General features: G+C 47.2%; 4 protein-coding genes across 4 annotated transcripts; 2 read left to right on the top strand and 2 right to left on the bottom strand.

Moving 5' to 3' along the window:
* Window positions 1-948, top strand: LOC117438583 (olfactory receptor 1020-like). Its single transcript, XM_034074055.1, has one exon. It carries the CDS (start codon window positions 1-3, stop codon window positions 946-948), a length of 948 nt encoding a protein of 315 aa, XP_033929946.1.
* A 4,097-nt stretch (window positions 949-5,045) lies between these two features.
* Window positions 5,046-5,999, top strand: LOC117438568 (olfactory receptor 8I2-like). Its single transcript, XM_034074039.1, has one exon. The coding sequence runs from the start codon at window positions 5,046-5,048 to the stop codon at window positions 5,997-5,999; it is 954 nt and encodes a 317-aa protein (XP_033929930.1).
* Window positions 6,000-9,885: 3,886 nt separating this feature from the next.
* On the bottom strand, window positions 9,886-10,812 carry LOC117438589 (olfactory receptor 5G3-like). Its single transcript, XM_034074060.1, has one exon. It carries the CDS (start codon window positions 10,810-10,812, stop codon window positions 9,886-9,888), a length of 927 nt encoding a protein of 308 aa, XP_033929951.1.
* Window positions 10,813-15,607: 4,795 nt separating this feature from the next.
* On the bottom strand, window positions 15,608-16,567 carry LOC117438569 (olfactory receptor 1020-like). The gene has a single exon (XM_034074040.1). It carries the CDS (start codon window positions 16,565-16,567, stop codon window positions 15,608-15,610), a length of 960 nt encoding a protein of 319 aa, XP_033929931.1.
* Between the last annotated feature and the right edge of the window lie 4,244 nt (window positions 16,568-20,811).

The raw sequence follows: 20,811 nt of genomic DNA on the forward strand, positions 1-20,811 counted from the left end.
ATGGTTGAAGATAACTATACATCCCCCTCTGAGTTTATTCTCCTGGGCTTCACAAACAGGGAAGACCTGCGGGTGATGTGCTTTGTCTTATTCCTTGTCATCTATGTAGTTACCTTCATAGGAAACCTGGGAGTGATTGCATTAATCAGAATGGATTCATGCCTACACACCCCCATGTACTTCTTCCTCAGCCACTTGTCTCTCCTGGATGTCTGCTACTCCTCTACCATCATCCCTCAAGCCTTGCTGAATGTTCTAGTGGAGAAGAAGGTGATTTCCTTCACTAGGTGTGCCACTCAGCTCTTCTCCTTTGCAACCTGTGCCACCACTGAGTGCTATGTGCTGGCCGCTATGGCTTACGATCGCTACATGGCCATTTGTAACCCCCTTCTCTACTCCATAGTCATGTCCCAGAGGCTTTGCATTGGGATGTTGGCTGGTGCCTACTTAGCTGGCGTGATCAGCTCTACCATACACACGGTTTCCATATTTCGTCTCCCATTCTGTCGGTCCAAGATGATCAATCACTTCTTCTGTGATGGACCACCCCTGCTAGCCCTCTCCTGCTCTGACACCCATGACATCGAGGTGATGGTTTCTGCTGTTGTGGGGTTCAATGTACTGAGCACCACGGTCTTCATCCTCATCTCCTACTTGTCGGTCCTTTCCACTGTCATGCGGATGCCGACTGTGGCTGGTCGACGCAAAGCTTTCTCCACCTGTGCCTCTCACTTCATCTCCATTGCTTTGTATTATGGCAGCTCCCTCTTCATGTACCTGCGCCCCAGCTCCAAACAGTCCTTGAAGCATGACAAGGTGGTCTCCATGCTGTACTCTGTGGCTGTCCCCATGCTGAACCCCCTCATCTATAGCTTAAGAAACGCGGATATGAAGAAGGCCATGAGGAAAGCAAAAAGTAGAGTCCATTCATGGTTCCTAGTCAGCTGAAAGGAAAGGGCTACACTGCCCTGGTGAGGAGAAGAAGCAGGCTGGATATTGCATCTTTAAGGATGATTGAATATTGTACCTTCAAGGATGGGTGGATATAGAACCTTCAAAAATTAGGGACTAAACATACTAGGAAGCATGACACCTGGAAAACACACTTCTCCTTAAACGAAGGCTACATGCTGTACTGGGATGGACAGGATTTTCTCTGGCTGCAGCCTGAGACATGAGAGTGACTGTATTGGAAAGAAAGTTGTTGTCCAGCATCATTGTTACTTACATATTATTTGAAATTAATATATTTTATAATTTCAATGTTGTTGAACATAACAATATACTTTATTTCAGGCTTCAGAGAGAAAAAAGGAGAAGGTACATGGTGGTTTTTCCCTACTGGCATCAAACCAGTTGGTATTTGACCTCATGTTTTATATTAACAAATGATTTCTCGTGTTATTTCTGGTTTAAGGAAATATTAACTGATATTTCCAGGTATGTCAACTCCAGAACACAAGGTTTGCTCATGTGAAATGACAGAGGGGAGACGGAGCTGAGCTCTGAGGCAGAAGCTGTTCCCTGGGAGGGTGCTGAGGCGCTGGCACAGGGTGCCCAGAGAAGCTGTGGCTGCCCCATCCCTGGCAGTGCTCAAGGCCAGGTTGGACACAGGGGCTTGGAGCAGCTGCTCCAGTGGAAGGGGTTGGGCTTGGAGCTGGAGGAGCTTTAAGCTCCCTTCCAACCCAAATGGGGCTGGGATGCTCTGAAATAAAGCTGGGACAGTTTGTTGCTCAACAAAGCCCTGCTGGGAAATGGGGACAAGTCCAATCTGAGCCTCTGCTCTGCTGTGAATTTAAGTAGGGGTGGAAAGAGCCTGAGTGCTGGTGGGAGGGAGGATTTGGGGTCTTCCTCCCCCTTCAACAGCCAAGGTGCTGCTGGCCTGGGTCCCCTCACAAAGCTCATGAAGCAAGTGCAGTACCCAGCTCTCTGCTTCTGGGACTTCAAGCTGCATTATTCACCCTGCACAAGCACACCCAGGTATTCTTTGTGGCTCTTTTTGCCTTCATGTACTTCTTTTGAATCATCTTTGAATTACACAGTTTTCTTCTTTCCAAACTTTGATTGAGGGTTATTTCTCCCTCTGTTCTACTGATTTTCCCACTTCACAAACCTTGGGTTGAGCCCAGTGACCAATGGGGAAGAAAGACATTCAAAACCACACAGAAATCCTTCCCTACCCTCCTCCAGTGCATCCCCTGGACTCGCAATCTGATGCTTTCAAGCAGAAAACCAGGTTTACATTGAAAACATCTAAAGCCACCTGTACACTTCTCCTTCTTCCTTCCCCACACTTTCATAGCTCTGTTTTCTCTTCTATCTGCCCCATCCTTTGTCTTTTCTAAATGTCTGAGACAAGGTTATCATTTAATAATTCTGCTGAGGGTTTTGTAATGTCTCTTCATCAAGGAGAAGCTTTCAGGACACGTCAGCACTCAGGGTTCTTCAGATGAAGACTGGGAAATCTGAGCTCATCCTGTTATATCCTCAAAGCAGCCATGTAGAACAATGCTTTTGAGCAAACCCTTGTACAGTCACTAGGAAAGTGTATGGAAATAAATGCATCTGATGGAAAGGACTCCCCATGACCAGTGCAAACCATCCACACAGAGGATGCTTTGCTGTGTTTCCTTTCAGCTCCTTTCAGTGCAATATTAGATGATGTCTGTGGATGTAAAGGGCTTCCTGAGGGAAACACTGAAAGAAAGAGGTATGTGATAGGTGGGGAAATGCAAAGCAAAGTGTCCTGGGCCTGTCTTCCTGGGCAGGTCTCTGCAGCAGAACTGCTCTTGGAGGTGCTGATGCAGCCAGAAGGAGTTGGGAGGGAGAGGAATTGAGAGGTTACTTTTGTGATCAAGTCAAAGCAATTATGTGATGGAGGAGGCTCCTTTGGGAGAACAGTTTGCACAACACAAGCCTCTGAGGTAATGCCTCCTGTGAGATAAAACCCCTCCACCAGCATCCTGCTCACAAGCATCTCTCCTTCAACCCATCGCATGTGTTCAACCAGGAGCTGCAGGCACTGCATCCACCAGCACCTTCCTCTTGAACCAAGCAGGTACAAAAGGGTTTAATGGGTGCTGGGTCCAGTTTGACTCTGGGTGTGCAGCCTCTCACATACTGGATGGCATGTTGAATTTCAGTCTTGTTCAGGGACTGTAGTAATAGGGCAAGGGCTGATGGGTTTAAGCTGAAAGAGGGGAAATTCAGGTTGGAGATAAACAGGGAGTTCTTCCCTGTGAGGGTGCTGAGGCGCTGGCACAGGGTGCCCAGAGAAGCTGTGGCTGCCCCATCCCTGGCAGTGCTCAAGGCCAAGTTGGACACAGGGGCTTGGAGCAACCTGCTCCAGTGGAAGGGGTTGGGGTTGGAGCTGGAGGAGCTTTCAGGCCCCTTCAACCCAAACCATTCTATCATAACCCATGTTGTGAATAAAAGTGCCCTAGTATCGGGTAGGTTTGCTTCAGAAACACTCACGTTCCTGACCAAATGACTTAGCAATATTTTAGCAGCGATGTAGGCATTAATAGTTAGATCTTCCATCAGATAATGCATCTGCAGAGGGGTTGAATGGGGGATTTGAGAATATCCAAGCTAAAACCTTAAATGTTTGCTTTATACCTGATATATTTTACGCCTGGAGGTGGATATTTGTGTTGGACATAGGAAGCTCACTGCAATCACAGCAAAGCTCTGCTAGAACCAAGACCACTGCTTTCCCTTCACCTTATGCAGGGTGGGGGTTCTTGGCAGCAGGTTGGGACTGGATGACTTTTAAGGTCCCTTTGACCCAAATCATTCTATGCTAGACCATGGTGTGAATAAAAGTGCTCTGGAAGGGATAGGTTTGCTTCAAAACCCCACGTTCCTGACTCCATCTACAACTGATTGAGGGGTAATTTTGCAGCGATGTAGCCATTCATAGTTAGACTTTCCATCAGATAACCCATCTGCAGAGGGGATGAATGGGGGATATGAGCATATGCAAGCTAAAGCCTTAACTGTTTGCTTTATAGGTGATATATTTAACGTCCTCAGGTGCATATTTGTGTTGGTCATAAGAAGCTCACTGCAATCACAGCAAAGCTCTGCTGGAGCCAAGAGCAGCGCTTTCCCTTAACCTTATGCACCATGGGGTTTTTGGCAGCAGGTTGGGACTGGATGACTTTTAAGGTCCCTTTGATTCAAACCATTCTATGCTAGACCATGGTGTGAATAAAATGCACTGGAAGGGATAGGTTTGCTTCAAAACCCCACGTTCCAGACTCCATCTACAACAAATTTAGTGGTAATTTAGCAGTGATGTAGCCATTCATACATAGTTATTCCATCAGATAATTCATCTGCAGAGGAATTGATTGGCAGAGAAGATAATATCCAAAGTAAAGCCTTAACATTTTGGTCTGTATCTGGTATGTTTTACACCCTCAGGTGGATATATGGGTTGGTCATAGGAAGCTCACTGCGGTCACAGCGAAGCTCTGCTGGAGCCAAGACCGCTGCTTTCACTTAACCTTATGCAGAATTGGGGTTCTTCAAAAGCAAATACGCTTAGAACTTAAAGCAAAATTCAAGTACATGGCTTTGTGTTGTGATGAAAAGGATGCACCACAACTAAAGAAGCTACAGAAGAGCATTGATTCAGTATTTAAAACACAATAAAGAGGGAAAAAAATCTTAAAATTCTCAGAAATCAGTGAAGAAAATACAAAATCTTTTCTGTTTTCCACATTTGGGGATGTGTTTATTTGATTTTATTGTATTACTCTTAGATAGACATGATGTTTATCAGGGTATCATTAGTGTCGTGTATAACAATCATATTAGAATTATTCTCTTTTAATTTCAGGCTGTGTAATGAGCTCCTTCACCTCTTTGACCTCTTCAGATCTTTGGCTACAGACAGAAACACACCATTACAGAGACAACAATTTTTACTGCATTTACTTTATGGATTAAACTCCAACTAAACTTCCACATTGTTTCTCTCGTAGGGGTGTATTTCACTGATTCATTTCATTTCAATCCAAACCCATCACCTTCTTGAAATGACGGATGGAGGAAACCTCACTGCTCTCTCCAGCTTCATCCTCTTGGGTTTCTCTGATGCCCCAGAGCTACAAACCACCATCTTCACAGTACTCTTATCCCTCTATGTTTTAATGGTGCTGGGGAACCTGACCATGATCCTGCTCATCAACACTGACCCCCACCTCCACACCCCCATGTACTTCTTCCTCACCCACTTATCTTGCATCGATTTTTGCCTTTCCTCTGCTACCATCCCCAAAGCTCTGCAGACCTTCCTGCAGGGGAGAAGCCACATCTCCTTTTGGGGTTGCTTTGCCCAGATGTATGTTTACCTGGCTATGGCTGTCTCTGAGACCCTCATGCTTGGAGTAATGGCTTACGACCGGTACTCGGCTGTGTGCAAGCCCCTGCTCTACACCACTACCATGACCAGGGCACGTTGCTATGGCATGATGGTGCTGGTGTACGCCATGGGGTTCCTCACCTCCCTGGTGCACACCACGCTGGCAGGGAGGTTGTCCTTCTGTCAGGCCAGGAGCATCAACCACTTCTTCTGCGAGCTGCCCACCCTCCTGCAGCTCTCCTGCTCAGACACAAGCACTAATGAGGTCTTGCAGGTTTACAATGCTGCGTTTGACATCATTGTGTCTCTCCTGATGATCCTGGTGTCCTACACCTACATCCTGCACACCGTCCTGCACATCCCTTTGGCCAGCAGGAGGCTGAAGGTCTTCTCTACCTGTGCCTCCCACTTGGCTGCCATCACCATCTTCTACGCACCTGCCATCCTCACCTATGTCCAGCCTCATGGGGCATCCTCATGGGGTCAGGCAAAGCTGGTGTCGCTGTGTTACTGCATCCTCAGCCCAACCCTCAACCCCCTCATCTACAGCCTGAGGAACAAGGAGGTGCAGGGGGCTCTGAGGAGGCTGTGGGAGCGAAAGCTGCTGCCACATCTATCCAGGTTTTGAAAGCACACTTGGAGCTCTTCAATGCTTTGGAGGTAAGGAAGGAATATGTGGAATATGTGTTCATGGAACTGATCATTACTGGCCTTTGTTGCTCCCTATTGCTCATTCTTAGAGATAAGGAGATGACACAGCAAGTGCAGGGTACAGTGAATGACCACAACAAATGGTTTTCTTCAAACAGCTTCAGGTGGTTTTAATCAAGGCCTGAGCCTTCAATAATTCATCCAAATAAGGATCATCTGTTTTCTAGCTGGACTGAGGCAGGACCATAGTGTTTTGTGTCTAACTTGTGCTAAATGACGGTAGTTCCCCCAAAAAGGAGGCTCATCCTTGAGGTAAGGCAGTGACCACTGTCTCCATTGCCTGCTTGATAAACCTTTCCAAATGAAGAACTGAGGGAAGGACCAAAGGGTTTGATACAGCTCTGGTGTCCCCAACACAAGGAGGACATGGAGCTGCTGGAGCAAGTCCAGGGGTCGGCAACGAGGATGCTCAGGGGCTGGAGCAGCTCATGTATGGAGTCAGGCTGATAACATTGGGACTGTTCTGTCTGGAGAAGAGAAGCTGTGTGGAGACCTCAAAGCAGCTTCCAGTGTCTGAAGGGGATTACAAGAAACCTGCACAATCTCTTTGGACAAGGGCCTGTAGGGACAGAACAAGGGGAATGGCTTGAACCTGCCCAAGAGAGGGGAGACTGAGCTGAGCTCTGAGGCAGAAGCTGTTCCCTGGGAGGGTGCTGAGGCGCTGGCACAGGGTGCCCAGAGAAGCTGTGGCTGCCCCATCCCTGGCAGTGCTCAAGGCCAGGTTGGACACAGGGGCTTGGAGCAGCTGCTCCAGTGGAAGGGGTTGGGCTTGGAGCTGGAGGAGCTTTAAGCTCCCTTCCAACACAAACCAGGCTGGGATTCTATGATCCAGGCCCATGAAATTGTCCTTCAGACACAAACATGCCAACACACTGACCCTCCAACTCACTGCCTTTGGGCATGGACCAGCTCTGTCAAGCAAGGCAGCTGTAGAAGTGAACTTGGTTAACAAAGGAGAAAGTTTCTTTCTTGTTCTCCCCAGCTAATTAATCTCTGGTGTCTTGTTATGAAGAATGAGGTAAGTCACATGCAAGTGTTGTGAGAAGCTTTTGTGGTGATGAGGAAAGTTCCTTGGTAAAGCCCAGAAGGTCTTGTTAAAGCTGATGACTCCTGGAAGGGTGGTTGGTCCCCAAGGAGCACTTCTTGCTTTGGGCCAGTGAGCAGCATCACTTGGGATGGAAATAGCTGTGACTGCTTGTCTTGTGAAAGCCTGGATGTGGGGCCTGCTGGAGGCTTTCTGTGCCCATACAAGCTTGGTCATACTCTCTCTTTAAAGAGACATCCTTGTCTTCATGACATGTGCAGATAATGTGGTTCTTGCTAATGGGGTGCTTTGTCCTTCCTGCTTTTGGCCCCCTAATATAGAGAGCTGGGGAAGCTCATTGCATTTTTCCTTACCTTTGAACCTCCTCAATGACACCCCATTCAGTTTGACCTGCTCTACCCATGCTCATGTGAATGTTTCATTGGGATAATAGTCTAGGACTATGGAATTATGTCTATGTGGTGCTGGTATCGTTGTGAAGAAATAACTGGGACAGATCAGGAGCAGACACATAGAATCATGGAATAGTTGCTGTTGGAAAGGACCTTAAGATCATCCAGTTCCAACCCCCCTGCCATGGGCAGGGACACCTCACACTAAACCATGGCACCCAAGGCTTCATTTCCCAAAGCAGTGGTAAATGCTCCATTCCTGGCAGTGTTCAAGGCCAGGCTGGATGCAGGGGCTTGGAGTAAGCTGCTCTAATGGAAGGTGTCCCTGCCTGTGGCAGAGCTTGGAGCTGGAGGACCTTTAAGCTCTCTTTCAACCCAACCCATTCCATGATTCTGTGGTTTCAGGGACAGAGAAAGGATGTGTGAAAGAGTTAATGGTGTCACATTCTTTTTGACTTGATGCCACCTGCAAGTTCTCCATGTGCTTGATCTTGCAGATGAGGGTAAATGTGAGATTTCCTATTGTGACTGTGCAATGTGGGAAATTCCAGTTAGAAACAGAGGGAGGGGAAAAACCGCACTGTAAAAGCAGTGAAGCACTGACATAGGGTCCAGGGAGGGTGTGAAACCTCTGTCCTTGGTTGTCCCCAAGGCTCAGCAGGAAAACAGCCATGGTCTGGGTTAAATAATAACCAGGGAATTATAAGGTAGCTTTGGGAACTGTCCTGGGTTCAGCAGTAGCTGTAGTCATTTTTCTCCTCCTTGGTAGCTGGTGCAGTGCTGTGGTTTGACTTTCAGGCTGGGAACGGTTGCTGATAGCAAGTATGTTTTGAGTTACTGCTCAAATGTTTGGTTTGTCCAAGGACTTTCTGAGCCTCATGCTCGGCCAGGGACGAAGTAGAGACAGGACACCTGACCCAGGCTAGCCACAGAGGTATTCCATACCATAGCACGTCATAGCCAGGATAGAATGGGGAGAGATCCAGAAGGGATGGAGCTCTGGGGGGATGGAGGAGGTATCAGTCGGTGCTTGGTCAGGGAGGGTGGGGTGAGTTATGGGTCGGTGGCTGGTGAGGTGTTGTATTCTCTTCTCTTGTTATTGGCTTTATCATTATTATTAGTAGTAGTAGTAGTAGCAGTAGTGATTTGTGTTATGCCTTAGTTTTGAAACTGTTCTTATCTCAACCTGTGGTAGCTACATGCTTTGGATTCTCCTTCCTAACTCTCTGGGAGTTGGGGGAGCAAAGGGGGGAGTGAGTGAACGAACTGTGCGATTTGGGTTTAAACCACGATAGGAACAAAGCAGGATTCAGCTGATTGACCCTGGCTGCCTGTTAGCTGTGGGTTGTTAAGAAATCAGCAAACCACTTTGATCCTGGCTTGATTCTATCCCTCCATGGAGCTTCTAACGCCAGCCCAGGTTATTGCATGTGTTTAGGATAGCCCTAAGGCTCAGCCATGGCTCCAGGTTTCACCATGGTCCTGGCAGAGGCTGCAGCTCTATGGGCTGAGGGAATGCTCACATTGGAGTATTTTGGGGTTTTCTATATATACAATGTCTGTCCATCACCCATCAGCTCTCTGAGCAGGAAGGCAACAGGAGAGACATCAGGGCAGGCAATGCCATTGCTCCAGGCTGCCATGAGCTGCCATGTGTCAGGTGTGAAGGTTGCTGAACAGCAGCACAGCTCTTGTGCTCTGCTGTTGTCAGGCTGCCATGGAGATCATGGCTTTTAATGTGCTCAGCAGGGAACTGGAAAGCAAAGGTGTGGAGCAGGGGACAGGGGTTCCTGGATAGTTACTGCCCTTTGGCTGGGATTCCTCACTACCACATCTTAAAACTCTTTCAAAGCACCTTTATTCATAACAGAGGTCACTGAGGTACCATATTTAACTTGAATTATTTACTGTCTGAAATGAGGTGAATAGAGATGGAAATCATTTAATGAGTTTTCAGAATCAAAACTTACAAATACTTAATCCACAGTGTGTACATTATTTGTTGTTCTCTCCATTTATTTTGCTATAAATGTTGGTGTATTTATATTATGGCCCAAATGACTTCACATCAAGTCTAAAAATGGAGTTTGGTTTATTGGAACAGTAGAATTCACTCTCTGTTTATTCTGATTTGCCAAGAAAAAGGAAAGCAACACACACCAAAGCCCATACCTTGAGTCAGGGCAGTTTTAAAGCTCTTGCAATGCTCTTATTTGTATATTCAGTTGGTGATATCAAGTAAGCCATCATGTAAGTTCAGGTGCAGAACACTCTCAACATGTTGTCCATCTAAGGCACCTCACAAACAGCTGAGCAGCTCCCCCACATCTCCATTCTGTCTGGCCCTATTTTTGGAGAATTCAAGATCATTTCATTTTCAAGAGTCTCCTCAAAGCCTCCTTCACCTCCTTGTTCCTCAGGCTGTAGATCAAGGGGTTCAGCATGGGAGTCACCATGGTGTAGAGCACCACAGCCCATTTATCTGCTCCTCTTGAGCTGTCTGAGGTGGGGTTTAAGTACGTGAAGCAGGATGACCCATAGAAGATGCTGACAGTGGTGAGGTGGGATGTGCAGGTGGAGAAGGCTTTGCGCTTGCCCTCGGCTGAATTGATGCTCAGGATGGTGGGGATGATGGCCACATAGGAGAGCAGGATAAACAGGATGCTGAACACACCAAAGAGAGATGCTGCAGTGGTCAGGATGATGTGGCTGAGGGTGGTGTTGGATGTGGAGAGGGAGATGAGAGGGGAAATGTCACAGAAGAAGAGGTTGATGGTGCTGGAGTTGCAGAAGGACAGGGTGGACATGCTGATGGTCTGTCCCACACCATTGGTCAGCCCCATGAGGTAGGAGCCAGTCACCAGCTGGAAAGAGCACTTTGGGGACATGACAAGGGGGTAGAGCAGGGGATGGCAAATGGCCACATAACGGTCATAGGCCATCGAAGCCAGCAGGAAGCATTCAGTAATCCCGAAAAGATCAAAGAGGAAGACCTGAGCCACGCACCCAGCATAAGCAATGCTCTTCTTCTCCAGCATCAAGTCAACCGACATCTTGGGGGTGATGATGGTGGAAGAACAGAGGTCTACAATGGCCAGGTTGCCCAGGAAATAATATATGGGGGAGTGGAGGTGGGGGCTGGCCCTGATCAAGATGATGATGCCCAGGTTGCCCACGATGGTGACAAGGTAGGTGAGCAGGAAGAGCAGGAACAAGTTGCCCTGAGTCACCGGCTCCTCTGTGAACCCCACCAGGCTGAACTGGGTCACTTGGGTGCAGTTGCTTTGTGCCATGGGCTGGATGGTGCTTTGTGTGTGAGCTGCTGGCTGGAGGTTTCTTGTCCAGCAGGCAGGGATGTGCCAGGTGCAAAAGCCTCTGTGTGCTGGGAGCTGCTCAGAGACAGTCCTGCAGGATGTAAAGGGAGAGTTGAGGCACAGATCAATGAGGAACAGGTTGGGGAAAGTCCTGTCCCAGCACAGGGAGAACAAAGGGGTGCTCAAGCACTTCAACACCATGGCACAAGGTGGTGCCTGCTCCTCTGGCTCACCTGCAGATGCTGAGCAATGAGCCCTGTGGAAAGCAGTGGGGAGGTTGCACACCCGAGCAGCTTTACCTTAGTGCTGCACTTCATTGCCTGCGTTAGTGCTGAGCCTGGGGCTTGCAGACCATGCGGCTCCACCTGGAACACAGAGAAACGTGGTGCTTTCACAGTGCACAGTTGATCCTTCATGCTTTTGAGGGCATTTCCCAACCACCTGCTCCTTTCCTCTCTGCTTGGTTTCTTCGTTACTGGAATGAATTCCTGATCTATAGATAGTGCAGGCTGGCCCACAACCTGCTCTAGTGGATGGAGGGCGTTAGCACTGACTGAGCTTTAAGGTCCCTTCCAATGCAAGCTATGATCTTATGCAAGTTTACACAGAGGTTTGTATTGGTTTCCCCTCCCTCCTGTGTGTTCTCCATGAGGCTGATCTCCAAACCTGCCTTCTCAGCAGCTGCATGGGGAGGACACAGCACAAGCAGCTCCCTGGGAAGCCCAGAGCATCCTCAAGAAGCCCAGGAGCCTGCAGGAGGGCAGGAGATGAAGACAGGAGCTGCTGCTTGTTGCCAAGAGAGAAGCACAGGAGAATGATGGGCTGAAAGATGCTGCCCCTCACTTACATCTCAGCTCTGTCTCTGCTGCCCTCCTGATGCTCTCGCAGATGGATGTGAAGATGAAGGTGGCTGGAGCTGTGCAGGGAGCCTAGCAATGAACCAGCATCAGCAAAGCCCCTTCCTATTTGATGGGATGTGGGGATGTGGGGACTGTGAATGTCTTTGGGCCCCAGGAGGTGACAAAGCCCACAGCAGGTCATTATCTCTTCTCTGTGCTGATTAGTGTGGGGATGAAGTGTACCCAGAGGAGATGACCTCAGCTTGAGCAAGCAACAGGGCTTTGGGCTCCCTTAGAGCAAACCACACAACAACCCCACCTTTCACATCCACTTTTGGAGCATTTCTGAGGCAGTTACAGCTGCACAAGGGCCATGGTTGGCATTATCATGGCAGGGAGGTGATGGGAACCTTGCTGATGGGAGCTGGTACCAGGGTCCATTAGTAATCCCAGCACCACAGGCAGGAGTGAGTTTACAGGAAGATGGTAACAAGGGGCAATGGTGAGAATAGAAATGGTTGCAGGAACTCTTCTTTGCATGGCTGAAATCCTGTTTAAGTAGCATTGGAAAAGCCAGTTTAAAAAGTTATGGGAATAATCAGTGGTGAATTATGTAGACAGTCACTTGCCAGCACTGCCTGCACTCAGTGTGGAAGAAGGGGAAAGACATGTCCCCAAATCCACATATTTACAGCAAATTGTTCCTGGGGTTTATTAGTGCACCTGGAGATGAAGAGAATGATGTTTCCTGTGGATTTTGTTTGCTGTCAGGCAAAGGGTGTGAAATCACCTCTGAATGGCATTGGGGTGCCTGGACACCTGAGAGACATGGAGTGGATGAGCCATGCCTGAGCACAGCTGCACAGCAGCAGTGATGAGGGCTCATAGGATGCTTCTGACATACTTGTGGACTATGCAAGGAATTTAGTCTGACCTTGGCAACAGAATGAGAATGGGTTTTAGGGACATTTCAGATCTTGTAGAGGGCCCCAAACGGGACATGAAGCACAAGTGACTCCATCTCTGGAGCTGCTGTTTTCCCTCTGTGCACACTTGACAGCCCAGTTTTACATCCCCAGTGGGATTATCCACATGTAGTGCCTGGATCTCCAACAGCTGAGCTGGTGACTCTGGGCTTCCACTGTATTGAAGGGTGAGAAAAGGGCATTTCCAGGCAATGATGACTTGTGCCAGGCTGAACTAATAGGCCTTTATCCCCCTGAGCAGCCTCAGCTGGGGCTCCATCCCCACCCTCTGCCCAATTGCCCCCATCTCTACTTAAGCTCACTCCAGGGAGGTTGGGTTTTATTAGAGGCATTGTGGTTTCCAGTTTAGAATGAGTTGTGTCCACTTATGAAATAGTTTGATGGTGACCTAGGTCTCCTAATGGATTTCCCTAACTGCTGCTGGACCTGATGCTGACCAGGGGATTTACTTCATCTGGGTCTTGTTTTTACTCTTGGACCTGCCTCATCATCACCAGATTTCCTGATGCTCTGGAGTCTTGGCTGAACTTGGCCCAGGTCTCTGTTCCTGCCACATTTCTGTAGTTCAGGTACTGTGGGATGGTCCCAGCTCACTGTGGTGTCCCCTTTGGCTCTGTTTAAAGTGATGAATGATGCAAACCCCTGTGGTGGCCCCCAGGCTCCTGCAGAGCAGAGCTATCATCCTTCATAGACAACAGTGCTCACTGCTCTGACTGTCCCTCTCTATTTGGAACATGTCCCTGCATGGGCAAAATAGGAGCCAGTGTTCTCAGTGAGGGCAATAGGGTAAAGAACTGAACATTATATACATGTATCATTCTCTGGTCCATAGTGACTTCTCCTTTCCCAAGTGTAATATTAGACTTTGATTGAGATGAAATCTGGTATATATTTGGTGTGTGTATTTTGTGTCTCCAGCAGGAGTTTCTGCATTGTGTAGACCCTTTCCTCTGCAATGCCTGAAGCAGAATCATGCAATGATGCTCTCAGTATAAAATGTATTCCAAAACCTCAAACCTCTTTCTTATATTGCTGGAATTGACAATTGTGCCTCCCTGCACATTAGACTGAGCTTCCTCTTGGACATTCACAGAGTTGAATCCACTCTGTACAAGACTATGGAAATCCAGAGCTCTCTTGGGAGCATAGCACCAAGTCTGGATAAATGTTTGAGTATTTCTGTATCTCTGCTTTGAGAACATTATTAAAGCCAAGAGGAAATAAAGACACCAGAGTGGGGTAATGAACCCTACAGATGACACTTCTCTTCTAGGTCCCTTTTCCACAAAAGCTTGGGTCAGATGAATTTTGAGGCCAAACTTGGGCTTCTTGTGGCTCTAAGATTTTATATGTATGGTCTGAGCAGCAATATCCAACAAAACAGAGGAAGAAAACAAGGTGTGGTGAAGTTTCTATAGGAAGTATTGTGTTATGATCTCTTAGCAGCCTTCCAGTATGTGAAGGGGGGGCTATAGGGATGCTGGGGATGGACTCTTCCTGAGGGACTGTAGGGACAGGACAAGGGGTAATGGGTTAAAATTGAAACAGGGGAAGTTTAGATTGGATCTAAGGAAGAAATTCTTTCCTGTGAGGGTGCTGAGGCACTGGAATGGGTTGCCCAGGGAGGTTGTGAATGCTCCATCCCTGGCGGTGTTTATGGCCAGGTTGGACCATGGGTGTCATGGCTTAGTGTGAGGTGTCCCTGCCCATGGCAGGGGGGCTGGAAATGGATGATTTTAAGGTCCTTTCTAACCATTCTATGATTCTATGATATCAAAGGTCTCTGTCCTGCCAAGCTCTTTAGCATCTGATTACATCAGTTCTGCCTCCTTCACTGAGTACAGGCTGAAGCCACTTTCCCGCAGACAAAAGAGAACATCTCATCTCTTGCTGCTGTTTGCCAGAGCACACAAAAGAGACTGTTCACCATCCATATTCTGTTCAAAACATCAGTTAATTCCCACTCACAGCAGGTAAAGATATTTTCCCCCATCAGTGTGTTTTGGTTTCTCTGAGACCCAGACAGCTCTCAGTTAGGATCGATTCTGTGTTCAGGATTGTCTTTCATCTATGGAAATGAGCCACTGTCTTAACTCCTATATGAGATAAACCATTTGGTGTTTCCTGGTGTGCGTTAGCAGGAGTTCAGCATGGGCATGGACTGTGGGTTCTTGTCTTGTGCTGGAATTCTATGGATTGCACCATTTAAGTGAATGGCACTTCAGATGAATGTAAAACATCCCTTAAAATGAGCAGGATGAAGCCTTAATATGCCCAAATTGTCCTTAACACTGGGTAGCCTCAGCACCATTCATCATCCTGTATTATGAATGATACTGTCTACAGTTTCTCACTTAAAGTGAAATCTACTTTGAAGTTGCAGCCTGGGGAGGGATACCTCTTGATATACTAAAGTGCAGCCTGAGACCTTGATTCCCACCAACTTCTGCTCTTTGAAAGGCACAAACAAATGCAATGAATCTTTTGAAGCCTTTCCTCTGACTCTTTCTCAGCCAGCAAATGTAAAACTGCACTTCCTGTTCCCTCCCACCCCAGCAGCTTTAATAAAGAGCTCACAGGTAAGAGTGAGGAATTTTATTGGAGCTGAGGGACAAGGTCAAGAATCTTGCAAGAAAAATAGGTATTTATCAGTGACCAAGGGTATAACCGGATAAAGCTGATTGGGGTTTCCTGTGAGGAAAAGAGGCCTGGGATAATTCACGGAAATTGCTTCATACAAGGTGGTGACTGTGAAGTTAATTGAAGGTTGAGGTTCCTCTTTATATCCATCTAAGAAAGAAAGAAGTGATTTGTGGGGCTATTTCTCATTCAATACTGTCATTGACTTTTGTGCATGAACTGTGGAAGAAACTACATAGAATCATGAGGATTAGTGGAAAATCCCATTGCTTCAGTGCCTCATAGGCTGTCTGACATTGCATGAAATCTTCATGTCCTTAATGATAAAACTCTTCTATGTTGCCAGTGGTTGAAGAACCTGCTCCTGCACTTGAGCAGAGCCCCCTTCACCTCCTTGTTCCTCAGGGTGTAGATGAATGGGTTGAGCATGGGGGTGACCACGGCGTAGAAGATGGAGGCCACCTTATCCAGGCTCCTGTGGCTAGAAGAAGGTTGTAAGTACATGAAGAATGCTGGCCCAAAGTACATGGAAACGGCCATTAAATATGAGGCGCAGGTGTGGAAGGCTCTGGCCCTGCTCTGTGCTGAGCACATCCTCAGCACTGTGCGAATGATAGAGATGTAGGAGAGCAAAATGATCATGCTTGCACCCACCGCATTGATGGTGACAAAGGAAAAGAAGATCATCTCACTGCTGTGGGTGTCAGAGCACACGAGCTTTAGGACAGGAACAGCATCACAGAAGAAGTGGTCAATGCGGTTGGGACCACAGAAGGAACCTCCAAACACACACCATGTGTAGATGATGGCACTGAGGAAGGCAAATAGGTAGGATGATGCTACCAGCTGCCAGCAGACACGGCTGGAGATGATGGTCACATAGAGCAGGGGCTGGCAGATGGCAACGTGCCGGTCGTAGGCCATCATGGCCAGCAGGTGACACTCAACAGTAGCAAAGAAAGCAAAGGTGAAGAACTGCATCATGCAGGCAGTGAAAGAAATGGTTTTGTCCTCTGATAAGAGGTCTGCCAGCATCCTGGGGGAGATGACTGTGGAATAGCAGATGTCAGTGAAGGCAAAATGGGTGAGGAAGAAGTACATGGGGGTGTGGAGGCTGGGAGACACCCGAACCAATGTGATAATGCCAACGTTCCCCACCAGAGTGACAATGTAAATCAATAGAAATAAGACAAAAAGAGGTGTCTGTGCACATGGTCTGTCTGTAATTCCCAAGAGGATGAATTTAATCTGGGTTTGATTTCCTCCCATCACCTGGCGTTACCTGCTGAGGCAAAAGGAAGAGAAACAGAACACGTTTTAAAAGTGGAGATTCACTTTTGGACCATATTTAACCACTATCAGTCACTATTTTAACTGCCACATTTTGCATAAATTCACATATTCTGCTGTAGTTTTAACCCCAAACTATATGTTTTTTGGTTTTCAGTGAAGGTATTTGAAAAGAACAGGAAGCAACTGAAGCAACAAATGGTGTCTTTGGTTTTCTATGCTGGAAGACTTTAAAACGATGGATTTATTTAGACACTTTTGGACCATAGTTTAATCCAAACACTGGCCAGTTTAACTGTCAAATCTCTGTATATTCTACTGTATTTTTAACCCAAATTACATATATTTTATGTTATACATTTGAGGTAACCTGAAAAGAACAAGGAGCACGTTGAAGGAACAAATGGCATTTTCAGTGCTAGGACTCTTAAAACTATCAATTCATTCAAGCACATGTGTTTTCAGATTAAAGAAAAGAATCAGATCTTTCTTCACTTTCACTTTTCAATTTTCAGAGCTAATTTGTTCAGAAGACACCTGAAAACCTCATAGTAACACATGTAAACCAGGGGGATAGAAAGTCCCAGTCCCAGTGAAATCCAGCTTACACATGAATGAACTGCACCCATTTTCACTTGGCTTTTAGTTATCATTCCAATCAACAAACCACATTTATCAAACTGTTTGAGATCATTCCTAACAGATAACATTCACATGATTTATAGATTTCTGAGCTCCAGCACATTGAAGCATCCTAAATCTATGAGCATTCAGCTGCTTGCATTAAAAAGGAGTTGATGTTACAATGTGCTGATTTGTTAGTGACTACATTCTGCTGACAATCTGGAATGTTGCATTTCTTTAGAACAAAATAAGATTCATCCTCATTAACTCTTGAATAAATCAGTGCATCTGCTTTAGCTGCCTATGGGAAAGAAAACAACCTGCAGAAACCATTGCTCCCTCTTCTTATAAAGAAAACCCACACAGGTAAGGCTGATTTCTGATGCAGCTTTACTAAAGAGATAAAGAGGACATGCAGAAGCAAGCCCATTGCATCAATGCAGGTGAGGCTCTGCTTTGTGTTGGTGTTACCTTCTGTGCCTTCCCTTTGCCACTGAGTGATGGGAGCCAAGGGTTTATCCCCAGTGCAGCAGAGAACATCCAGGTGCCAGCATCAGCTCTGTTCAGCTCCTGATGTGAAGAGAGGTGAGCTCCTGCCAGACTGCAAGAGCCCAGCTTGTGGTGCTGGGGCTGTAAATACAGTTGCATGTGCTCTCCTGGGAGGAAGCCTCCAGGGCTGCTCATGCTTTAGCAGAGGAAAACAAAGAGAAGGAAAAGCAAAGGGTGTGAAATCACCTCTGAAAGGCATTGTGGTGCTTGGGCATCTGAGAGACATGGCATGGATGAGCCATGCCTGAGCACAGCTGCACAGCAGCAGTGATGAGGGCTCATAGGATGCTTCTGACATACTTGTGGACCATGCAAAGGTTTTGGTCTCAACTTGCCGACACAATAAAAATGGTTCAGAAACATATCTGACCTTGAGGACAGTCTGCAGATGGTAAATGGAGCACAAGTGACTCCATCACTGGAGCTGCTAACGTCCATCTGTGCACACTTGAGAGCCCAGATTTCCATTCCTAGTGAGGTTACACATATATGTGGAGCCTGGATGTCCAAGAGCTGAGCTGGTGACTCTGGGCTTCCACTGTATTCAAGGGTGAGAAATGGGCATTTTCACACAGTGATGAATTGTCCCAGCTTTAACTAATACACCTTCATGCCTGTGAGCAGTCTCCTCTGGGGTTCCATCCTGAGCCTTTGCCCATTTGTCCCCTATCTCTATCAAAGCTCAGGGAGGTTGAGGTTTTTCTAGAGGAGTTTTATTTTCTAGTTTATCTGGAGTTCTGCACACCTTTGGAATGCTTTGATGGTCCAAGGCCAGGTTGGATGAAGCCTTGGGTGATATGGTTTAGTGTGAGGTGTCCCTGCCCATGGCAGGGGGGTTGGAACTGGATGATCTTAAGGTCCTTTCCAACCCAAACTGTTCTATGATTCTGTGGTGATTTTGGCTTTCTCATTTATGTTCTTAGCAAGTTTTGGAACTGTTCCTGAACAAGGGATTGACTTGACCTCTATAGGCTTGGTCCTGGATCTGCCTCATCATCACCTACTTGCCTGATGCTGTGTAAACTTATTCCACTTATTCTGCTGTACTTATGCCAGGTCTTCTGTTCCTGCTCTACTTCTCTTGCTCAGGTACTGTGGGATGGGCCCTGCACACCAGGGTGTTCTCCTTTGGTTCTCTTTATAGAGATTCAAGACACAAACCCCTGTGGCAGTCTCCAGGCTCCTGCAGAGCAGAACCCATCACCCTCTGCACCCAACAGCCCAGCCAGTGCTCACTGCTCTGACAGTCCTTCTGCATCCAGACCATGTCCCTACATGGGCAAATGAGGAGATAGTATTTTCAGTGAGGGGAGTAGAGTAATAAATTGAACGTTATATTCAGTTGTTATTATATTTTCCTTTGTGCCTTCTCCTTTACCAAGTACAACATTAGACTTTCATTCTTCAGTAGATTGGCAACACCTTGTTTAGGAAGTGGCTTTGGCACAATGTTTATCTGCTGGTTTTGTGGCTTTGTTTTCCCAGCCTCTTCCTTAGGCTTCCAGTCTCGGTTGGAACCATTTCTCTGTCTTGCTTTCTTCCTACACCTGGTTTGTGCAACAGGACCACAGATAATTTGATTTATCTACTTGTTTATTGCCTGTTGTTTTTTTTCCTCTCCATCTTGGTCTGTTCAGATGTACACTTGACATGGTGCTGGAAGGGATTGGAAACCAAATGATGCCAAGATTGTGGCAGTGTACACTGCTGGGGGATCAGGTTGATCCGTGTGACATGCACCTTCCTGTCATGTTTGGCTGTAGATGGAGGTTCCCAATAACCCCCATGAAGGCTTTAACCTGCCTGAGGGGAGACTGAGCTGAGCTCTGAGGCAGAAGCTGTTCCCTGGGAGGTGCTGAGGCGCTGGCACAGGGTGCCCAGAGCAGCTGTGGCTGCCCCATCCCTGGCAGTGCTCAAGGCCAGGTTGGACACAGGGGCTTGGAGCAGCTGCTCCAGTGGAAGGGGTCCCTGCCCATGGCAGGGGTTGGAGCTGGAGGAGCTTTAAGGTCCCTTCCAACCCAAACCTTTCTATGATTCCATGTCTCTGGGATAGCTCTATGGCTCAGCCATAACTCCTAGTTTCTCTATGGTCTTGACAGAGGCTGCAGCTCTATGATCAGGGGTCATAGGCAAACTGGAGTATTTGGGGTTTTATTTGTATATCATGTTTTTCCACCAAGGACCAACTCTCTGTTCAGGAAAGCAGCAGGGTAGACATCAGGGCAGGCAATGCCATTGCTCCAGGTTGTCATGTATTAAGTCTGAAGGCTGCTGAGCAACACCAAAGCTCGTGTGCTCTGCTGTGGTCAGGCTGCCATGGAGATCATGGCTTTTATTGCTGCCAACAGGGGAATAGAAAGCAATGGTGTGGAGCAGGGGACAGGGGTTCCTTGATAGTATCTGCCCTTTGGTGGGAATTTATCACTACCACGTCTTAAAACACTTTCAACGAGCCTTCTTTCATAACAGAGGTCACACACTTAAATTCTTTGCTGTCTGAAATGAGATGAAGTTAATGGTGCTGGAAACCATTGAATGAGGTTTGTACATCAAAACCTAACAATCTCCCTGCATGGCATCACACGTATTTGCTGTCATCTCTATTTCTCTGGCTAAAGGTGTTTTTGTCCTTTTCTTAAGTCCTTTAGTGAGTTTAGCAACACTGTCTAGAAATGGAGGTTGATTCAGTGGAACAGTAGAATTCACTTTCTGTTTATTCTGATTTGCCAAGCAAAAGGGAGACAAAAAGGAAAAGAGCTTTAAGCTCATCAAGTTCAACTTTCCCAGCCCTGCCAAGGCCACCCCTAACCCATGGCACTGAGGGGTGTGAACCCTTGCAGGGCTGGTGCCTGCAGCCCTGCCCTGGGCAGCCTGTTCCAATGCCTGAGCACCCTGTGGGGCAGGAATTGTTCCTCAGCTCCATCTAAACCTGCCCTGGTGCAGCTCGAGGCCGTTTCCTCTTGTCCCATCCCTTGTTCCTTTTGAGCAGGGAAGAGTCCCCTCCAGGCTCCATCACCCTGTCAGGCAGGTGTAGGGAGTGATAACATCCT

This window comes from Melopsittacus undulatus, unplaced genomic scaffold, assembly GCF_012275295.1.
Source record: "Melopsittacus undulatus isolate bMelUnd1 unplaced genomic scaffold, bMelUnd1.mat.Z mat_scaffold_49_arrow_ctg1, whole genome shotgun sequence".
Classification (NCBI taxonomy): domain Eukaryota; kingdom Metazoa; phylum Chordata; class Aves; order Psittaciformes; family Psittaculidae; genus Melopsittacus; species Melopsittacus undulatus.